Here is a 21001-nt window from a genome sequence, read left to right as displayed (position 1 = left end):
TTTCCCTCTTTATAGCTCTGCATGTAAAAATAAATAAATAAATTCATTTTAAAAACAGAATTACTTTGAAATTTACATTTACTGCACAAAAGTGTAAGGGCTATCAAGTTAGAGGTGCGCTATAATGATGTACTTGCACACAGAAGAGGTTACAAATTAAAAGTATGCTATACATCTTCCTAGTATAGAAAGATAATCTACCTTATACAGATTAGTAAGCAGAAAACAAAAATGTTGTATTCTTAAACGTCACTTTAGTTGACATGATGGGGATAGTTATATAGGCTCCTAAATAGTTATTCAATTTTAAACCACAGAAAAAGTGGAATACTTACATTTCAAACTTTGTGTATATTTTTAGTTGTTTTTACAACTACTTATTTATGAGGTCTCTAAATGTGGGCACTATAAGCCCCTCCACCCCCAAATTAAGGTTCTTAGAAATTTAAATTCTGGAGAATCAAGATGGCGGAACACGTAAGGACACATTTAAACTTATGGAGAAACATTAGCCAAGGTGAAGCACAGAGGCCACATTGCGGGAACTAGGAGAGGAGAGAGAACAACAGCAGAAGGGCACCTGGTGACTGACAGACACAGGAAAACAGCAGACATGGTGTGGTGTTGCAGTGACCAATTTCCCAGCACCATTCAGCAAGAGGAGATTGGAACTGCACTAGCAGCTCGAACTCCAACAGCAACAAGGTGGGAAGGAGCATTCATCAGGAGCTCAGGAGGTGAACCCAGACAAACAACTGCTTGTGTTGTTGGTCTGTTTGATTTCACCATGGGCAGAAACAGAACAACAGGTCCCAGACAGGCGGTATGGGACCAGGGTGGATTTCACACCCAGTCCACCCTCTGGAAATGAATTGGGCGCCATTTTGTACAGGAAGGCAAAGGCTATGGTCAGTACTGTACATGCACTGAGGTAGCAGTGAACTCATTTCTGGCTCAGTGAACTGCAACAATGTGGTGCCCTACAGGCTCCACCAAAGATAGGTCTGAGTAGCCTTCAATCCTGACAGCCAACAGATCAAAAACTCTAGTAGTGGCACATCAGGTGCCATTTTCTACAGTGTGGAAAAACTTTAAGACTGCAGGGACAACAGTGAGTAGCACATGCACAGAGCTGGGAGTGAACTCATGCTATCACAGGAGGTGGAAAGTGGTGAGCCAGGAGCTGGGGTTACAGAGATCATGGTGGAAATCTAACATAAGAACCCGGACCTGGAACTTGATAGAAGGAGTGGCACAAATGGTTACAAACAAAGAGCCTTATGCCAACTACAATAAGTAAAATGGAATTGTAAACCTGTGGGTCACACAGTTTAGAAACCTGCCCCAAGGAGAAGAATCTGATAATCAGAAGTACAATGACCAAGACAAAAAAGGAGACAAGGGCACAATGAATATTACTGAAAACACCCCTGCAAAGCAGCAAAACCCTTTGCCAACCTCAGAGTTAAGAGAGGAAGACATCGAGAAAATGGGGGATACAGAGTTCAAAGCACTTGTTACAAAGCTACTTATCAATAACGAGAAGTACATAAAGCAGGCGTTCAAGGAATTTAAGGAATACGGAAAGGAATCAAGTGAAAGCTGATATATCAGAAATGAAGAATACAGTGGAGCAAATTAAAAGTGCAGTGGAGAGTCTCCAAAATAGAATGAAGAAGGCAGAAGTAAGAATCTCAGAATTGAAAGATATTTCTTGTCACCGGGGGAAAAAAAACAAAAAGCTGCAAGCAGAGCTGGACCAAACAAAAAAAAGAATATTCAAGAATTGAAAGACACTATTAAAAGGCTAAATACAAGAGTTATGGGACTCCAAGAAGGTGCAAAAGAAAAACTGGGATTAAAGGTGTATTCAATGAAATAATAAGGGAAAATTTCCCTAATCTAGAGAAAGAATTGGGAAACAACATCCAGAAGGGACACAGAACTCCCAGCAGGGTTGACCAAAAGCGATCCTCACCAAGACACATGACAAACTCTCTTCAATCCAACATAAGGAAAAGATCCTTAAATGTGCACGTGAAAAAAATCAACTGACATGTAAAGGCATGCCAATTAAATCCACAGGAAACCTCTCACAGGAAGCCACACAGGAGACCTCTCACAGGAAACCACACAGGAGACTTCCCACAGGAAACCACACAGGAGACCTCCCACAGGAAACCACACAGGAGACCTCTCACAGGAAACCACACAGGAGACCTCTCACAGGAAACCACACAGGAGACCTCCCACAGGAAACCACACAGGAGACCTCCCACAGGAAACCACACAGGAGACCTCTCACAGGAAACCACACAGGAGACCTCCCACAGGAAACCACACAGGAGACCTCTCACAGGAAACCACACAGGAGACCTCCCACAGGAAACCACACAGGAGACCTCTCACAGGAAACCACACAGGCCAGAAGAGAACAGAGTGACATTTTCCAGATTCTAAAAGCAAAAAATTATAGTTTGCCTCTTCCACACCTGCCCTGCAAATGATACCTAAAGATGTTCTCTTGATAGAGAAAAGGAATAGCGTCCACCAAAATAAAAGGAAAATGTGAAGAACATCCCAGAAAATAACAACAGAAGACTAAATCAATAAACAACCCATTGTTGAAATGACAGGACCAAATTATCACCCATTCATAATAACCCTGAATGTTAATGGATTAATGTCATTAATGAAATGTCATAGATTAGTAGACTGGATTTAAAAAAACAAAACCCATCTATTTGTTGTCTACAGAAGACATATCTCACCAAGAAAGATCAGTGGAAACTATATCTCATGGATTTTGATTTTTTTTAATTTAGTCTCATCTCTTCACAACACTTTCTTCTGATTACATTCTTGAATGACTCATAGATCATACAGTAGCATAATTTTCATCAAGAAGGTTCTTGATTTTCTTTTTCATTTCTTCAGTGACACATTAGTCATTCAGTAGCATGTAATTTAACTTCATGGCATTTCTAATTTCTTCTCTTCCTCCTGTTGTTCTGTTTTGTAGTTTTTCTATCAAGGGGATATACAGTAACTGTGTAATGGAGACTATCATATCCAGATGTGAGGATACAATGCAGTATGCATCTTTACTTCCAGACAAAGATGGACTCCCAATGAAACTGTTTACTGTATTTTGACAATAGGAGGCTGGACCCATTGCCATTGTCCATATCTGCAAGGATGGACATATGACTGTTTATGAAGAACTATGCTATAGTAATAATATAAGGGAATTCAGTGCAGTCTGGGTAGGGAGCTTAGGGAGGGGGCAAGGGAAATCCCAGGGTCTATGAAACTGAATCACACAATGATAATAATAATAAGAAAATAAATTAATTAATGGTTGTGACAGTTTAGGGAAAAAAAAAAAAGAAATTTAAATTCTGCAGCCCCATACCAAATCTACTTTACTGAACCTCTGGTCCTAGGACCCAAGATAGTGTTTCAGTTTCTAGGAGATCTGATATGTGTTAAAGTTTAAGAAACATTCTAATCAAAATGAAAAAAAAAGAAAACATATGAATTAAGGAGAAAGCAGTTAGATCACCAATTTATTAGGCCTTCAACTTATTTACCCTAATATGTTTACAAAACCTTGTGAAATAGTAATTACAGATTTTTAAATTCTAAGTTTGGAACCACCATAATAAAGAAAATATTTGTTCTCTGAAGATTCAATGAAAGATTTGCTGTATATAACTGACAGAAACAGAAAATAATATTTTAGAATAACTATCATCTCTGTAAAATTAGTAAAACTTCTTGAGGAAATGTTCACTTTGCGCATACTTACACTGGAAATATTCTTACTGAATTTCACTTTGTACCACATACTTATTCTCTGATTACTGATGGTAACACAATATAAATGAGGAGCCAAGCAGTATGGTGGGATGAACTGAGGATGTATCAATCATGTCCCCAAAGTCTTCTAAATGGATCCCACAAAGCTGCTCAGATATGCTGCAATTATCATGATCTTGACATTGGTCTGAAGTGTACAAATCTTCAGTGTAATCTCACTAGCCCTTTAATGAAAGGACTTACATTGTATGGTTTGTGTATTTTTATCAAGGGATATAGCATGAATTCAAGATGGCTGGTCATGGAAAACAGGTGTAGCTGAGTTCTAAGGATAAGACCCAGTGGAGTGGAGAGCTGGAAGAAGAGAATGGCTGGGCAAGGTGACTGAACGTCCCTGGAGTCCAATGGAGGGAGGCAGCTGCCACGCAGGCAAGGAAGAACTGCTGAAAATGCTCAGGATTGCAGCCGGCAGCCCAGGAGGGTGAATGCATAGTGCAACCAGAGTTGCAGAGAAAAAGCCTGGTGAGTTTTGAACCAATACAGGAAGACTTCTGGTGGGAGTCTTCGTCTTCCCCAAGGAGATGGTTGGAGGCAAAGGAATTCAAAGGACAAAACACTGGTGAAGGAAAACAAACCAGAGGAGGAACTCACAGGCACAGGTTTGAGTGACTCCCTGACTGAGGAGGACAAGACACTGGGAAGGGTGCAGCTGGGGAGTGGACCAATTGAGACAGGGAAACGCAGTGTGAGAACTGAATCTGTCCACTCCTGGAGGATCTGTACGCTGACCCCCAGAGAGATACTGGGATCACTGAAGAGGGAGACACAGGATCTCTGGGGGACAGAGCATGGACTCAGACACCAAGAGGTGGGAAATTGCGGATTCCTGGTCACATAAAACAATGGGGCACAAAGCTGAGGCTCTTGTTGTGTCTTCCTGTCGCTTGTTCCAGCCACACTGCTGGTGCTTGTGTGTTCCACACCAGTCTGTGTGTCCCTGAAAAAGGCAGGTCATGGAGAACCCTTCCCAAGCAGGTGCACAGAAGGTGTTCCTATGCTTCAGCACCTCCTGGACCCCAGACAGTTATCCCAGAAAACTCCAGTAAAACATTAGAGACTGAAGGCCCACAGGGGCACATATATTATCAATAGCAACAAAAGCCCACTGATCCAGAAGGCCATGGGGAAAGGTAGAAAAACAGGAAGTAACAAAGATGAGGGAGCTAGCACTTCTCTCAAAAATGAAAAAAAGATGACATCAATCTTGGAGCTGCAGGATGAAGACATTAAGGAACTCCCAAACAGGGAATACAAAAAACCCATCATGAAACTCTTCAAAGACAATGATACACAATGACAAGAGTTCAAGGAATTTAAACAGTATATCACCAGAGAGATAGATTCAACAAAACAGGTTCAAACTGAAATATTTGGGCTAACACAATAGAAAGCCTAAGCAACAGAATGAATGTTTTAGAAGAAAAAATATCAGAATTGGAACATAATCAATTCGAGAACACACAACTAATTAAACACTGGAAGAAAATCTGAATAAAGCCAAGAAATCTATCCAAGAAATGCTGACAATCAAAAAATCAAATATCAGGATTATAGAAATTCCTGAAGATGTGGAAAGAAAGGCAGGATTGTGGGAGATATTCGATGAAATTATAGTACTTCCCAAACACTGGGAACACAGTGGAAGCCAAATACAGGAAGGGCAGAGAATCTCAACCAGATCTGATCCAAAAGACCGTTACTCAGACACACCGTTGTCAAGCTCCCCAAAACTCAAAGTAGGGAAAGAATACTGAAACAACCACAGAAAGGATCAGATAACATACAGAGGAAAAGCAATGAGAATCACTGCCAACTTCTCAGAAGAGACCTTTCAAGCAAGAAGAGAATGGAGTAATATTTTTCAGATCCTAAAACAGAAAAATTGTCAACCTAGCATAATATAGCCAGGAAAACTCTATTTGTATTTCAAAATGGAATAAAACAGTTTCAAAGTAAAGAGAAATTAGAATATGCCAACACTAAGGCAGCACTGGAAACACTGCTCAGAAAGGTGGCTGAAGTTAGAAAGGAAGTTATTCATAATCAAGGAAGGCAATGGGGAAGATCTTCCCATTAAATAACAAAAAAGAAACCAGAGTTAAAAAGAGACTCCAACACAGAAACACACAAACACACCAGGACTTAATTGCAACCTTTCAATATTAACCCTGAACACAAATGGCCTAAACTCATCAATCAAAAGACAGAAATTAACAGAATGTATAAAAAAGCAGGACCCATCTGTTGCTTACAAGATACAAGGAAGCTGAGAGTGAAAGGATGGAAAAGGACATTTCACACCAATTGAAAAGAAAAGAGCCAGTGTAGCTATTAGATATAGACTTCAGCATGAAAAACCTTAAAAGAGATAAAGAGGAACATGACATAATGATAAAGGGAGCCATCCACCAAAAGAAATAACAATAATAAGCGTATATACAACAAATAGGAGTACCTAGCTATATGAAACATTTACTGATGGACCTAAGGGTATGCAGTAATCCCAATACAATAATAATGGGGGACCTTAACACTCCATTAATAGATCGACAAGACAGAAACCTGTTGTGGGATAAAGAGTTGATTCGTGCTCGTTGGGATGGGCAGGAACAGGAACTGGGCTTGTGGCTAAAAACACCTAGACTAATTGGACTCATCTGTATTCAATATCCTGCTAAACGAGGGTGTGGGGGAAGAGTATATAAGGAGAGGTGAAGAAGCAATAAACAGACTTTGCAGAGACTTCCACCATCACTGTGCTCCTGTCAGTGCTTCATCCCCAGACCCTCTCCCTGTCCATGTTACTGGCTCTGCTGACCGGAGCAGAAACTCAGCAACAGATCTCACATAAACAAGGGATTATACCATAATACTGTTAATGCAGAATTTGTAATTTAAAATATCCATGAAGTGTAAATCATTTTAAAATTCTCAAATGATTCTTTGATATGTATAATTATTTGTAGCATGAATTGTTGAGTTTTGTACCTTTTCAGATATGGAATCTATAGATTTATTTCTATTTATTTGAAAGCAGAGCATTAGATATCAATTGAGAGAGAAGTCTTCCACCTGTGGATTCACTCACCAAACAAATATCCACAACAGCTGGGTGTAGGTCAGGCCAAAGCCAAGGAGCCTGGAACTCCATCTGTACCTCCCATGTGGGTGGCAGGGGCCTAAGAACTGGAGCCATCACTGCTGTCTCCCAGGGTACACATTAGTAGCTAGCTGGACTGAAGCTGAATGCAGAGGGGACTCAGTCCCAAATTCTCTGAAAGGAGACAGGCTGTCCAAGATGGCAACTGAACCAGTTGTACCACAGTGCCCATCTAGGGACTAATGGAGTTAATGATTTTGATCTTTGATGTAAAGTATAATATCGAACTTGTAGCCCTTATGTTAAGAATCAAAAGTTATAATTTATATAATAGTAACCTACCTTGCAGTTATTTTGTTTCAGCTTAAAAATATGGCTGGTTAGAAATTTAGCACCTGACCAGGTAGCCTAGCGGCTAAAGTTCTTGCCGTGAATGCACTGGGATCCCATTGGGAGCCGGTTCTAATCTGGGTGGCCCCACTTCCCTGCTTGTGGCCTGGGAAAGCAATTGAGGATTGCCCAGTCTTGGGTTCCTGCTCCTGCATGGGAGACCCAGATGAAGCTCCAGGCTCCTGGCTTCAGATCGGCTCAGCTCTGGCCATTGCAGTCACTTGGACAGAAGATCTGCCTCTCTGTCTCTCCTCCCCTCTGTATATCCGCCTTTCAATAAATAAATAAATAAATACATTCACACACACACACAAAATAAACTTTTTGGAAAGTGAAAAAAAAATACAACTATTACAATGTGACAATATATTTTTCTGCCTAAAAGTGAAATAAAATAATATGTATCTTCTAGATTTTAATGTAGGTATTTCATTTTTAAATTTTTATGGCAAAATGATTACTTTTATTATTAATGATATATATTTCACCCAATTTAGGGTTCAATAATGAATGTTACTCGATAAATATACATATGAAGGTACTTATTTTTTATTACAGTTCAATTACTTGAGCATGTTTCTATATTGTTGTTAATTTTTTCCAACCCTTATCCAGGCAGAATAATTATGATGGGTTATCTGGCTTAGAAATTAAGACATTGGTTGACATTTGTGCCTTAAAAAAGTATCTAGGTTTGATGCTTGGTTCCCACTAATGGAAACCCTGGGAGGTGGAGGTGATGGCTCCAGTGCAGCTTTCACTCACATAGGAAACATGGACTGAGTTCCCTCCCACACTTTGGTTTCTAGCTACTCCTGGCTGTTGAGAATCTCTGAGGACCATTTTTCTGTCTTAAATAAATAAATCATAGTGGCCAGCATCGTGGCATAGTTGGTTAAGTCTCGGCTGGTCCACTTCTGGTTCAGCTCCCTCCTAATGTGTTCGGGAAGCAGTGAAGGATGGCCCGAAGCCTGGGGCTTCTACATGCATGAGACCTAGGTGGATTTCCTTGCTCCTGGCTTTGGCTAGTCATTAGGGGAGAAATCCAATGGATGGAATATATCTGTCTCAGTCTAGATCTCCATCAGTCCGTGAATAAATTATATGGAAGAGATGGTAAGTTCTTTTCCTCAGAAAGTATGTCACAGAAAGTTAGAAGAAAACTTGTAGTTTTAGTTACAACTCATAATGAAATGATTTTAACTCTGTGGTACCAAAACCACTCCACTGTATATATTTCAGATGAAATGTGAGTAATATAAAACTTGAGTATTACAGGTCATTTACCAAAAATTTTCATTTTTGATTCTCTGACATATTATGCATGTGAATTATACTAACTTTATGCATGAAAAAAATGAGAAAATATATAATTTACATGGTAAAACTGAATGAAGTTTTTTTTTTTAAAGATTTGGTTTTAAGTTTTATTGGAAAGTCAAATATACAGAGAGGAGGAGAGACCGGAAGATCTTCTGTCTGCTGATTCACTTCCCAAGTGGCTACAATGGCAGGAGCTGCAGCAATCCAAAGCCAGGGGCCTGGAGTCTCTTCCGGGTCTCCCACATGGGTGCAGAGTCCCAAGGCTTTGGGCCGTCCTCGACTGCTTTCCTAGGCCACATGCAGGGAGCTGGATGGGAAGTGGAGCAACCAGGATCAGATTCAGCTCCCATATGAGATTTCAGCGCATTCAAGGTGGGGACTTTAGCTGCTAGACTACTGCACCAGGCCCTAAGTTATTTGATAGACAATTGAATTTACTTTTACACTAGATTTTTAGAAAAGAAAAGTTGTTAAAGAAGCTGAGACTGGGCCAGGTTTCTAGCACAGTGCTTAAGATGTTCCTGTGATGGTCACACCCCTTACCAGAGTGCTGGGTGGCAGTCCCAGCTCCTCCACATCTAATCAGTTTCCTGCTAGTATACACTCTATACGACAGCAGGGCATGGCTCTGGTACTTGGTTCCCTGCCACCCACATGGGACTTCCTGAATGAGTTGTGGGCTCCTGATTTCAACCTGGTTTCAACAGCCAGTACTGACTTGTCGCTATTTGTGAAGTGAATCAGTGGATGGCAGTTTTCTTGATTTGTCTTAGTCTCTCTGCTTTGCATATAAAATAAAAGTAACATTAAGAAAAGTAAAAAAAAAACAAAACACAAAAAACACAAAAACAAAAAACCAAAAAAACCAAAACAAACAAAAAAAACACACAAGCAGAAATTATACCAGTAAAGCTTCATATGTTTTAAAAAGGAATTTTAGGGGCCCGGCGGTGTGGCCTAGCAGCTAAAAGTCCTCACCTTGAACGCCCCGGGATCCCATATGGGCGCCGGTTCTAATCCCGGCAGCTCCACTTCCCATCCAGCTCCCTGCTTGTGGCCTGGGAAGGCAGTCGAGGATGGCCCAATGCATTGGGACACTGCACCCGCGTGGGAGACCTGGAAGAGGTTCCAGGTTCCCGGCTTTGGATCGGCGCGCATTGGCCCGTTGCGGCTCACTTGGGGAGTGAATCATCGGACGGAAGAGCTTCCTCTCTGTCTCTCCTTCTCTGTATATCTGACTTTGTAATAAAATAATAAAAAAAAATAAAAAAAAAAATAAAAAAAAAGAATTTTAGAACACAGATTCAAAAGGAATTTACTGAAATTCTAAATAAAATGAGTAATGCTAAGACATGTTCGTTAGAAGCTGTCCTTTCCACTTAAACACACAGACACACAAACATGTGTTTGTAACAAATCTGTTTTCTTAATTGTTGTTTGAAAACCTTTCATCATAGTAACAGGATCTTGCAAGGTCAATGTTGAAAGTATACAACCTCAGGCAAAAGTGGTTTTCCCACTGGATAAAAATCACTTTTGCTTAGCTTGCTTTAGAAAGACACTACAGTAGTTATAATGCTAGCTGTGCTTCCCATGAAGTTAAAGTAGGTGGAAAGGATGAACAGTGGAGTGGAGGTGAATTCCCTTGGCTTTCTTCTGATACTAGGTATCAAATGCAGTACGCATCAAATGTAATTTGAAGAAGTTAGAAATTTAGCAATGTTAACAGATGTAAATTGAAGGAAAAGCAACCAAGCCTCACCATCTTTAGTGAGAGGACCAGGAAAGCAGCAGCTTCGACCAGGAAAGAAGACAGAAAAATTTTACATAACTGATCCTGGGCAAACTCTGATGCTAGCAAAGGGTACTAACCAGGGTTAGATGGTTACTCACATTACCAATGATCATCATCTTCCTCATTTTTGGAGATAGTGGAGACAACAGGGGCAGTCTGGCCTTTCATTCCTACCCTAAGGTAATGAAGTCAAATGACAGAGATAATGAAAGAAGAAATGTAGGATCATCATGGGGGAAGAGCAATGTATGCAAGTCATGTACGACAGCTGAAGTAAAAAGGGTAAGGCTGGTACAAGTGTAAGTGTATGTAGAAGTATATCTAAGTCTAAGTGGAGAATGGAAAACAGATGCAAAGAAAGCAAGGCTTTAATATGCCATTCAGGGTGGTGGTCATGAGTCAGGCACATGGTGAAAGGCAGTATTTATGTGTTTATAATACCTAGAGCACTCACTATAGAGGTTTAAAAATCAGTAAACAAGCTACAAAATACAAGATAAAATGGCAAGTAATCTATAAAAAAAAAGAAAAAGCAAACAGCAATATATAAAATGATGGACCCATGTCATTATTCCAATTATTTATTAAATGCGAATGGCATAAATAATGCCATCAAAAAGAAATGGCAGAGTACATTATTTCAAGTTTTATATGAAATCTACTTTATCAGTTCTTTTTTTCACGGGTCATGCTTTTGGTGCTGCATCTAACATTTCTTCACCAAATCTGAGTTTAGTAGATTTACTAGGTTACACTATAGAATTTCTATACACTGTGTATTATTATCATTCATGTCTTTCAGTTATTTTTAGTGATGTGTGCAGTGTATATTTCATATATTTTATATATGCATATATAATTCTATAAAATTTGCTGAAGACTCTTAAACTTATGGTTCGATTTTTACATTTTATCTACCAACTGTACATTTTCTCACACCTTGTTCTAAATCAATGATACACGCCATTCACAGTATGAGAAAATATATTGTACATTTTTCCCTTTCTCCCAATTCATTGACACATTCTTTTCTTTTCTCTCCTTTCTCCTCTATTTGACTTCCTCAGTCAAAGATTTGATCCTTACACATGTGTTGACCCAGTTTTCGAAGTATAGGGTCCAGCACAGTAGCCTAGCGGCTAAAGTACTTTTCTATGATTAGGTTTATTATGTGACACCCTCATTAGGATCTCTGTTCACGTCTCTATCCACACTATCTACAGAAATAGTACCATAATATCCAATAAATATTGGTTGAATGAATGAATAATAAAAAACAGGAAGGTCAATGTGATGGACAGTTTCTTGGGGGCTATTTAAAGTTGGTCAGGAAAGGTCTCTATCAGGATTCAAACATAAGTTGAGCTGTGAGTAATGGGAACTCAGTTAACTGAATTTATAATTAATAATAGAAGCACAAATATACACAAGATGATGGCAGTCTGTGCTAATAGTGCAGTGATGGAAAGAAACTGACCAGTTAGGATTGTGTTGAATCAGGATTAGCTTGATTTTTATGGAGTAATATGTGAGAGGTTAAGGAAATGAAAGTGAGAGTGAATCTTAGGATGAACCAGTTAAGCATTATACTAAAATGCAATAGGGTTGACATAAAAAAGTTGTGTGTGTGTGATACCATTATACTTATGTGAGGTGTTCAGAATAGGTAATCATATAGACAAAACAGCTTATGGGTGCCAGACGTAGTGGGGCAGGGATTATCTGCTGATAGGTATGTTATTTTATTTTGATGTTGGTGACAATGTTCTAGAACTGGATAGCAGTCTTTTCTATGCAACTTTGAATATATTAAAAACCACTCAGGGGTGGGCAGGTGTTTGTCGAGTGGTTAGGAAACTGCCTGAGTCCTTGCTGCTTCTTTTCCATCCAGTTTCAAGCGCTGTGGAGAAAAGGCAGTAGATGATGGCTCTAGTACTTGAGTCCCCGCCATTCACATGGGAGTCTTGGATTGAGTTCCATGCCACTGGCCTCTGCCAATCCCAGCCTTGGCTGTTATGGGTATTTGGGGAATGAATATTTCTCTCCCTCTCTCTTTGTCTGCCTTTTAAATAAAATGAAAATGTTAAAAAATGTATAAAGTCACTGACTTGCACATGTGAAAGCATGGATTTATGTTATGTAAACTATACTTCAAAAAATGAGTCAGGAATTTTGGCTTGAGTAACAGCAGTGTAGCCATCTTTTACAGAGAAAGATGAATGGGGCTTAAACTAGATGTGGCAAGATGGGTGATCTTGTGTTGTTTGCATCCAACTGGAAAAACGAAGTTGGAAGTTTAAATACTAAATGCTGGAGACATCTGACACTTTCTAAAGAATTTTTGATCACCATTATTAGGGTGTGTTACTAGTAACTTGCTTGGATCCATGCAGTCGGTGTGAATAACACGAAGGTGTGAAGAGAACAGCTCCCCTGCTTGGCAGGGCCCAGGGAAGCTTCCAGCTGTTTGACAGGGCCCGGCAGATTTCTCTCTGACCACCTTGACGCAGTCTTCCCCCCTTTTTGCATGGACACTCAACCACCCCACTAAGAATTCTGTAATCTCTTGAGGCATTGTTTGCCCCTGTGAGATGGCTTTTGCAACCAACGTGGGCTTGAGAGTTGATGTTATTGACAGTATCTTGGTGAGTGGGCCTTTAACTGCGCACAGGAGTACAATTAAATCCATGCCATTTCTGGACACCTTATTGTGTGCCTACCCATTGCCCTGAAATCTGGCCCAGAGATACAGCATGCCTACTGGGAAATGGCTTGATAAGAATTTTACAAACTAATGGATGTGATGGGCAGGCTGAAATTGCTATGACAAAAAATATAGCTACTGTGACCCTAAAGGCTGAGCTTGCAGGCCTAATGGCCAACTAATGTCAATGGCCCCAATCCCCATAAACCAAGGCCCCACTTATTAACCCACAGATAATTTAAGATAGGGGTCTAGTTGTCACAGGCGGCACCAAGGTTAGAGCCCAGACTTGAGGAGAGCAGGTGGGGGCTGGCAAGCCGAAATAAGCAAGGAATGTGGAATCCTCCCCCATTCATCTCTCAAGCTATTGTAAATCGCGCCCTCCTTGAGGCTATGTCAAACTGCCCCTAAAAGAAAACTCTGTACTGATTCTGTATAAATAAAGTGGACAGCTCGAACTCGGCTGGAGCTGGACTCAGGCAGTAACTGGCAGAAGAATTCAGTGATGTCGCTCAAGCATCCTATGATAAATAGAACAACCCCCACAACAAAACTTCTCCAGCCCAAAATGCCAGTAGGATGCCTGGAGCAACCCTGACTTGGGCTATGGAAGTCATAAATAATATTGTGACTTTAAAAACCCATGAGTATCCAGTTTTGATTTGGGGATTTCTTTCACATCCTTCTGTTTATCTAAATTGTAATATTATTTGCCAGGGATTTTATGGCACTGCAAACAGAAAGATGAATTAGGAAAGGATTTGAAAGTTAAGGAGCTTATGTTTCAGGAGGGAAGACAGAAGATGCAGATCCAGATGGTCTTAGGCTCATTTCCCCTCTTTTATTATTATTATAATTTGAAAGGTGAGTTAGAGAAAAAGACACATACAAACACAGGGAAGCTGTGAGGAAGACAGGGAGAGAGAGATGTTCCATCTGCTGGTTCACTCTATAAATGCCTGCAACAGGTGGAACTGAGTTGATCCAAGGGACCCAAGGACTTCAGCCATCTTCTACTGCCTTCCCACGACATAAGCAAGGAGCCAGACTGGAAGTGGAGCAGCCATGACTCAATTGGTGTTCCAATGGGATGCTGCACACTACTGGCAGAAGCTTAGTGTGCTCTGCCTTGCCAGCCCCTCCTCTATCTTTTGATGGCTGAACAAGGAGATGGCTAAGTAAGGCTGAGACTATACAGGTAGATTTGTCACTGTCTCAAATATTAGAACTATCTGCTCATTTCATCAAACATTCTTATAAGTATTTTATATGATTGAGGATATTATAAATGATATAATTTATTCTTTCAATATTTTGGACACATATTTTCCTCAGTTTAGCTGAGGGCTTAAATTTTTGTTCATGATACTTTACTAAGAAATTTTGTTAAAGATTTATTTGTTTTTATTGCAAAGGCAGATATACAGAAAGGAGGAACGAAGAGATCTTCTGTCTGATGGTTAATTACGCAAACATCTGAAATGGCTGGAACTGATCAGATCCGAAGCCAGGAGCCCAGAGTCTCTTCCAGGTCTCCCACGTGGGTGCAGGGTCCCAAGGCTTTGGGTCATCCTAGACTGCTTTCCCACGCCACAGGCAGGGAGCTGGATGGGAAGTAGGGCTGCCAGGACTAGAACTGGCGCCCATATGGAATCCTGGCGCATGCAAGGCGAGGACTTCAGCCACTAGGCTTCCATGCTAACTTTCCCTAGTCCCCCTTTTTAAAAAAAAGATTTATTTATTCATTTTTTAAATTGGAAAGTCAGATATACAGAGAGGAGAACAGAGAGGAAGCATTTTGAGATTTTAAAAAAGTGAAAGTTCTCTCATTCATTTAAAAGACAGTGATGGGTAGTGCATATTATTTCTTAAAGATGAATTCACTTATACGAAGGAGAGAACAGCAAAGAGAAGAAGAGACAGGGACGGAAAGAGAGAGAGAACAAGCATGGGCTTCCATTGTTGGTTTGGTTCCCGAAAGGCCTGGTCCAGGCTAAAGCCAGAGGGCACAGTTTTAAAAAGCAAGTAAAAATTACATTTAGAAAGACTGAAAGTAATCAACAGGCATAGACATGGATAAAGGAGCAGTGATTGTTTTGTAATCTTGCTTCCCCAAAGAGAAGTTAATTTGATGTACTCGCTATTACATTTTTATTAATGAAATTTATTCATTTAACTGTGTATATAATACTATTATTTATAAAGATTCATTTTCATTTTCACCAGTAAGCTTAGATTTTTGTTTTTGGCAATGTGATGATAAACTGCAAAATGTGTATCTGGAAACTGCAAAGTAACATTTGTCTTTTTCATATGTTAATGACTTGACTGAAGGCATCCAAGTGCTCCATAGCTTCCGGATGGAGCTGCAGTCACTGGGAAGACCAAGACAGGACTGGAGTGTTAGGACTTCTCTGGGCAGGAGAATGGGGCTGAAGGCTGAGTGGATCACCACTTCTCAACGCTTTAAACATCTGTGCTGATCTGGCGGTCTGTGTGACATCCTAAAGGACTGGGCTCACAAGCTTCTCAAGAGCTGAACCCCTGGAGGTCTTTGGAGGGTGGTGTGCTCCTTCACACATGGCCTTGTCCCATAGGGACCATACCCAGACCGTATGTCTTGAAATATAATAAAACAATAAATGAAAGTGTTTCCTTGAGTTTTGTGAGTTGCTAAAGAAAATTAAATGAAGGGGTTATGGGAATCTGAATTTTCAGCCATGACTTGGTCAGAAGCACTGATGGCACACTCTGGGCTGGTGATTAGCTTTGCAAATGCAGAAGAGGCAGTTTCATAGGACTGAGCGCCCTCTACTTGTGGAATCTGAAACTATCTCTAGGCAGGGGCATAACACTAAGTGAACTGGAGGATGCCAAGCTAGTGACCATTTCATAACTTGAGTGCTAGCAGAGAAAAGAAGCACCTGTTTTGAGGATACAGAAGTCTTCTACATGGAACTTTGTGCTGTGACAGCAGAAGAAAAACCTTTGCTACGCAGGTGTCTAGCTCTGCCTGAGTTATAATATCTTTACGAAATGAAATATCTTCATCTTATTTTCCTGTATTAGGGAATATCTTAGGCGGCAGCAGCATTATCCACACTTGAAAGTGCAAAATTAACTGATGAAAGATAAAATCATCTGCTCCTGAGGCCCTTTTTTATACAGAGTTTAACATGCACATGGACAAAAACGTATATATGCAGCTTCTTTAAATTCCTTACATCTTCATTTTCAGTTTCCTCCGTTTTCTTTGACAGTGGTTATTTAAAGCATTGGCTATAACTGTGCAGCCAACTTCTCAGATCTTTAAGCCAGTTTTCCCTCACTACCATTTATTTAGTGTTTGAAAGGTAGAGTTAGAGAAACAGGGACAAAGAGAAAGACGAAGGGAGGAAAAAAGGATGAGCAGAGAAACCGATGTGAGAGAGCCAGAGAGCTTATCCTTCCTGGATCCCTCCCCACATCGCTGGAACAGCTGGGGATAGGCCAGGCCACAGACAGGAGCCTGGAACTCCCTGTCTGTCTCCCACATGTGTGCAGGGGCCCAGGCATTTGCAACATCTTCTGATGCCTTCCCAGGTACGTTCAGCAGAGAACTGGATCAGAGGGGGAACAGTGGCGGCTTGAGCTTGCACTCACATGGGATGCTGGCATGACCGTAGCCCTAGCCCCAGCTAGCCCTCTCTTAGGAAAAGGTTTTATACTGAAGCAGCAATGACAAGTTAACCAGTTGTCAAAAGCAGATATCCTTTGCTCAGTTTTACATGCCTAGACAGCATATCCCTTTATTATTTAAATGTATACCTAGATTTTTTCCCCTTATGTTCATATATCCAAAAACCTATGTTTTCAGTGTCTATTTCACATGTGGACCAACCGGCAGTACTTGAGATTGTAGTATTTATTAATTATATTCCTAATTTCTAGTTCTGTTTTGTATGGTGAGTTTAACTAATTTACTCCTTGGCTCTTTTTTTTTTTCAAGGTAACTCAAGTAATTTCTGCTAATCTCAATTACTTCAACTGAAAAATGAAGACAATGAGTTGGCTCCATCACAACAGGAATTTATAAATAATTATACATTAGCATTTGTTTGAGGACCACTTATAACCTGCATCAAACTACAGAAAGACCAAGTGTACATAAAAAATTTTATTAAATAGTGAACAAAAGTTGCCACCATTTTACCTTAACCATATAATGACCAAAAGTCTCTTTATATATTCCGTACGTTGTATGTAGTCTTACCTGAGCCATTTTTCAGATAGCCGTTTGCGTCTACAGTTGTATACATGATATAAGGTCCTGGCTGATTCACGCCAAAGGGCTGCAAAAAAGAAAAAAATATTAAACCTTGGAAAGTAAGTGAATGACTTAAAGTTTTAGGAAAATACATGTTAAATAAAGAAGAACCTTCTTACAACTAAATATTACACAGATGAAAATTCCTTAAAGAATACTGCCATGAAGAGGCACAGATTCAAAAGCAAATTCAATTAATAGAAAATTACTAATTAGAGGTTTGATATTTGTATTCATTTAGCTTATTGTTTTAACTAGGTATTTCTCAGGGCCAATATAATGTGTGTGTGTGTGTGTGTGTGTGTGTGTGTGTGTATCTGTGTCTTAAGTTTACATATTTTACTTGAAAGTAGTACATCTAGAAGGAGAGACAGTTTCCATCTGCTGGTCTACTGGTTGAGCTGAACTGAAGCTGGCAGCCAGAGGCTGGCTGGTTTGTTTTTTTTAAAGATTGTGTGTTCTTTATAAGGGTGAATATTTTAAGTGAAAATTTTTCATCATTTGCAGTTCCACTGAGAACAGAACTACAACAGTGTTATGACATTTCTGTTGAACACAGCACTGCTTTTCCCTTCAGGGAGGGAAGGGCAGATTTTTCCAATAAATATCAAAATAAATAAAATACATCCACAATAATTGCAGTACAATAAAAAAACAGATGATTAGTTTTGCCACATTTAATCTGCTACATATACACAATACATCATTTTCCAGTTCACAAACATCTGACGGTTATCCGACTATCAGATCAGACTATCAAGTCTAATTATAATGATAAGACTTATCTACAATTTGTATATTGTTTCCTCTTTTTGGAACATTCCTCAATTCACCAATAAAATGCTATATTCCTTCTCATAAGAAATCAAGACTGATTAAATAGCATATAAAGAAACATACGATTGCATTGATTTAGGAAATACTTTAAAATTTTTTGAAAACTTTTTAAATTGTTTTATGATACAGTTCCATAGGCTCTGGGATTTCCCTTGCCCTTCCCTAAGTCCCCTCTACCCTTACTGATTTCCAGTATTACAATGGGTGTTCCTTCATTAATAGTCCTAACTCCATCACTCCACTACTGACGTGTTTCCCAATGTAGGCATGGACAGTGTCGGAGAGTTCAGCATTCTGTCAGGATTTTTCAGTTGTTTTGCTGAAAGTCCATCTTTGGTCTGGATGTAGAGAGACATAGTACACTAAATATGGAACGCCTCACGAATTTTCTTGTATCATGCAATTTTACTATACATGCTGCCAAAGTGAGCACAATTTTCTGAGACCTTTTGACAAAATGTTAGCCATTATGGTGGAGGAGTTAATGATATTTAAATAGGCTATTGATGTTCTAAATATGATTTCCATCCGTGAAAGGTAAGAAACAATGATTTTTTTGTTATTACAATACCTGCCTGATATTTTAAGAATTGTAGACATTCATATGCTTCTAATGGCCATGAGAAAACAGGCTGCTTTAAGGATGCAATTCTTCATAAGACTACTACTAATCGATCAGAACTACCATATTACTAACTGAAGAAAAGATTTGTGAAGAAATTCACAAAGCATTGAAAATAACTCGGTCACAAAGTATTTTTGCATATGAGATGAATATTACATTTTGTGTTGTTACATAATACTTTCATGGAAAATACTAAAATTTTATATCTATATTCCTGTGTCGCAAAGGAGCAAGAAAAAGCAATGTTCTTTGGCTGTCCACTTATTTTGGCGGGGTGGCTTAAAGATTTATTTTTATTTAAATGGCAGAATTAAAAAGAAAAGGAGAGAGAGAGAAAAAGAGAGAGAGAATGATCCTCCATGTGCTGCCTCACTCCCTAAACGATTGCAATGGACAGGGCTGAGCTGGTTTGAAGCCAGGAGTTTCCTCTTGGTCTCAACTGTGGGTGTTGGGGGGTCCAAGGACCTGGGTCATGTTTTGCTGCTTTCCCCGGCAAAAATGTAGGTAGCTGGATGGGAAGTGGAGCAGCTGGGATAGGAACCAGTGCCCACATGGGATGCTGGTGCTATATATGGAAAATTAGCCTGCTACAGCACTGCACTGGTCTAATAGGTGTCCAGTTTTAAAGAATCACAAATATCTAGACAGAAATTAAGCTATCTTCTTCATGCAACTGTGAGATTGTGGAAGTAGTTTTATCATAAAAATATTCTATAAGATATTTCAGTTACAATTTGTTGTCATTGAAATATAACTGCATGCATCTATATTACTTCCTTTTAAATAGATTATGCTGAGACTGACTACTATAGAGCATCATTATAGTACAGTTTTCATTCTACTGCTGATTAACAATGGTTTTCATTTTTTGTGCAACCATAAACATGACAACATTCTTAGATATGGCACCTGATGCATAAATGCAAAAGCTTCGGAGGGCTGGCTACCTAAGAGGTAAAACTGCTGAGGCATACAACACATGAATCTTCCAATCTTTCAAGCAGTGCAAACTTTGTCTTATCCTAGTGTTACCACTTTATTGCAGTACATAAGAGGTACCACTGCTTCACAAATTTAGCAACTATCACTTAAATGTGGAATACACTTCCGTTTTTAAAAAAAATTTATTTTCATTGCAAAGTCAGATATACAGAGAGAAGGACAGACAAAGGGGAAGGTCTTCCATCTGTTGACTCACTCCCCAAGTGGGCGCAATGGCTGGAGCTGAGTCAATCCGAAGTCAGGAGCTAAGAACCTCCTCCAGGTCTCCCATGTGGATGCAGGTTCTCAAGGCTTTGGGCTGTCCTCAGCTGCCCTCCCAGGAAACAAACATGGAGCTAGATGGGAAGTGGGGCCACCAGGATTATAACCAGTGCCCATACGGGATCCTGGTGTATGCAAGGCAAGGACTTAACAGCTAGGCTAGCACGCCGGGCCCAGAATACACTTTTTAAAAAACGATTTATTTATTCTTATTGGAAAGTCAGATATACATAGAGGAAGACAGACAGAGAAGATCTTCCGTTTGATGATTCACTTCCCAAGTGACTGCAATGGCTGGTGCTGCGCCGATATAAAGCCAGGAGCCAGGAATCTCCAGGTCTCCCACACGGGTGCAGGGTCCCAAGGCTTTGGGCTGTCCTCAACTGCCTTCCCAGGCCAAAAGCAGGGAGCTGGATGGGAAGTGGAGCTGCTGGGATGCAAACCAGCACCCACATGGGATCCTAGCATGTTCAAGGTGAGGACTTTAGCTAGGCCACCATGCTGGGCCCCAGAATACACTTTTTTAATAAAAATTGTTTTTGACCTCTCTAGGTTTATTTTGCTGGATAGAATATGCAAATATGATATCCATATTTTAATCTTGTTTTATTATAGAGAGGCTTGGAGATATTTAGGAGGTTATATTTATCACTATCTTATAACCTCAAATTTATTTTATGTACATAATCTATTATATATATAGGAAGACAGGTGGAAGGGAGAAGTCACTAAACAATTTCTTAAAATGCATTAAGAGTTTTAAATTATTTATTCCA

The 21001-nt window shown here is 39.8% G+C and overlaps 1 protein-coding gene across 1 annotated transcript in view; it reads right to left on the bottom strand.

The window, feature by feature from the left end:
• Nucleotides 1–21001, bottom strand: part of ITFG1 (integrin alpha FG-GAP repeat containing 1) — a 211079-nt gene that overhangs the window by 33560 nt on the left and 156518 nt on the right. Inside the window, exon 14 of the mRNA XM_004583824.4 lies at nt 17447–17525. Within this exon, the coding sequence (XP_004583881.2) occupies nt 17447–17525 (79 nt within the window). The remainder of the gene's footprint in view (nt 1–17446; nt 17526–21001) is intronic.

Source organism: Ochotona princeps, chromosome 16, assembly GCF_030435755.1.
Source record: "Ochotona princeps isolate mOchPri1 chromosome 16, mOchPri1.hap1, whole genome shotgun sequence".
NCBI lineage: Eukaryota > Metazoa > Chordata > Mammalia > Lagomorpha > Ochotonidae > Ochotona > Ochotona princeps.
Note: the sequence above shows the minus strand (reverse complement) of the source record. Positions and strands in the feature narration are given on the sequence as shown.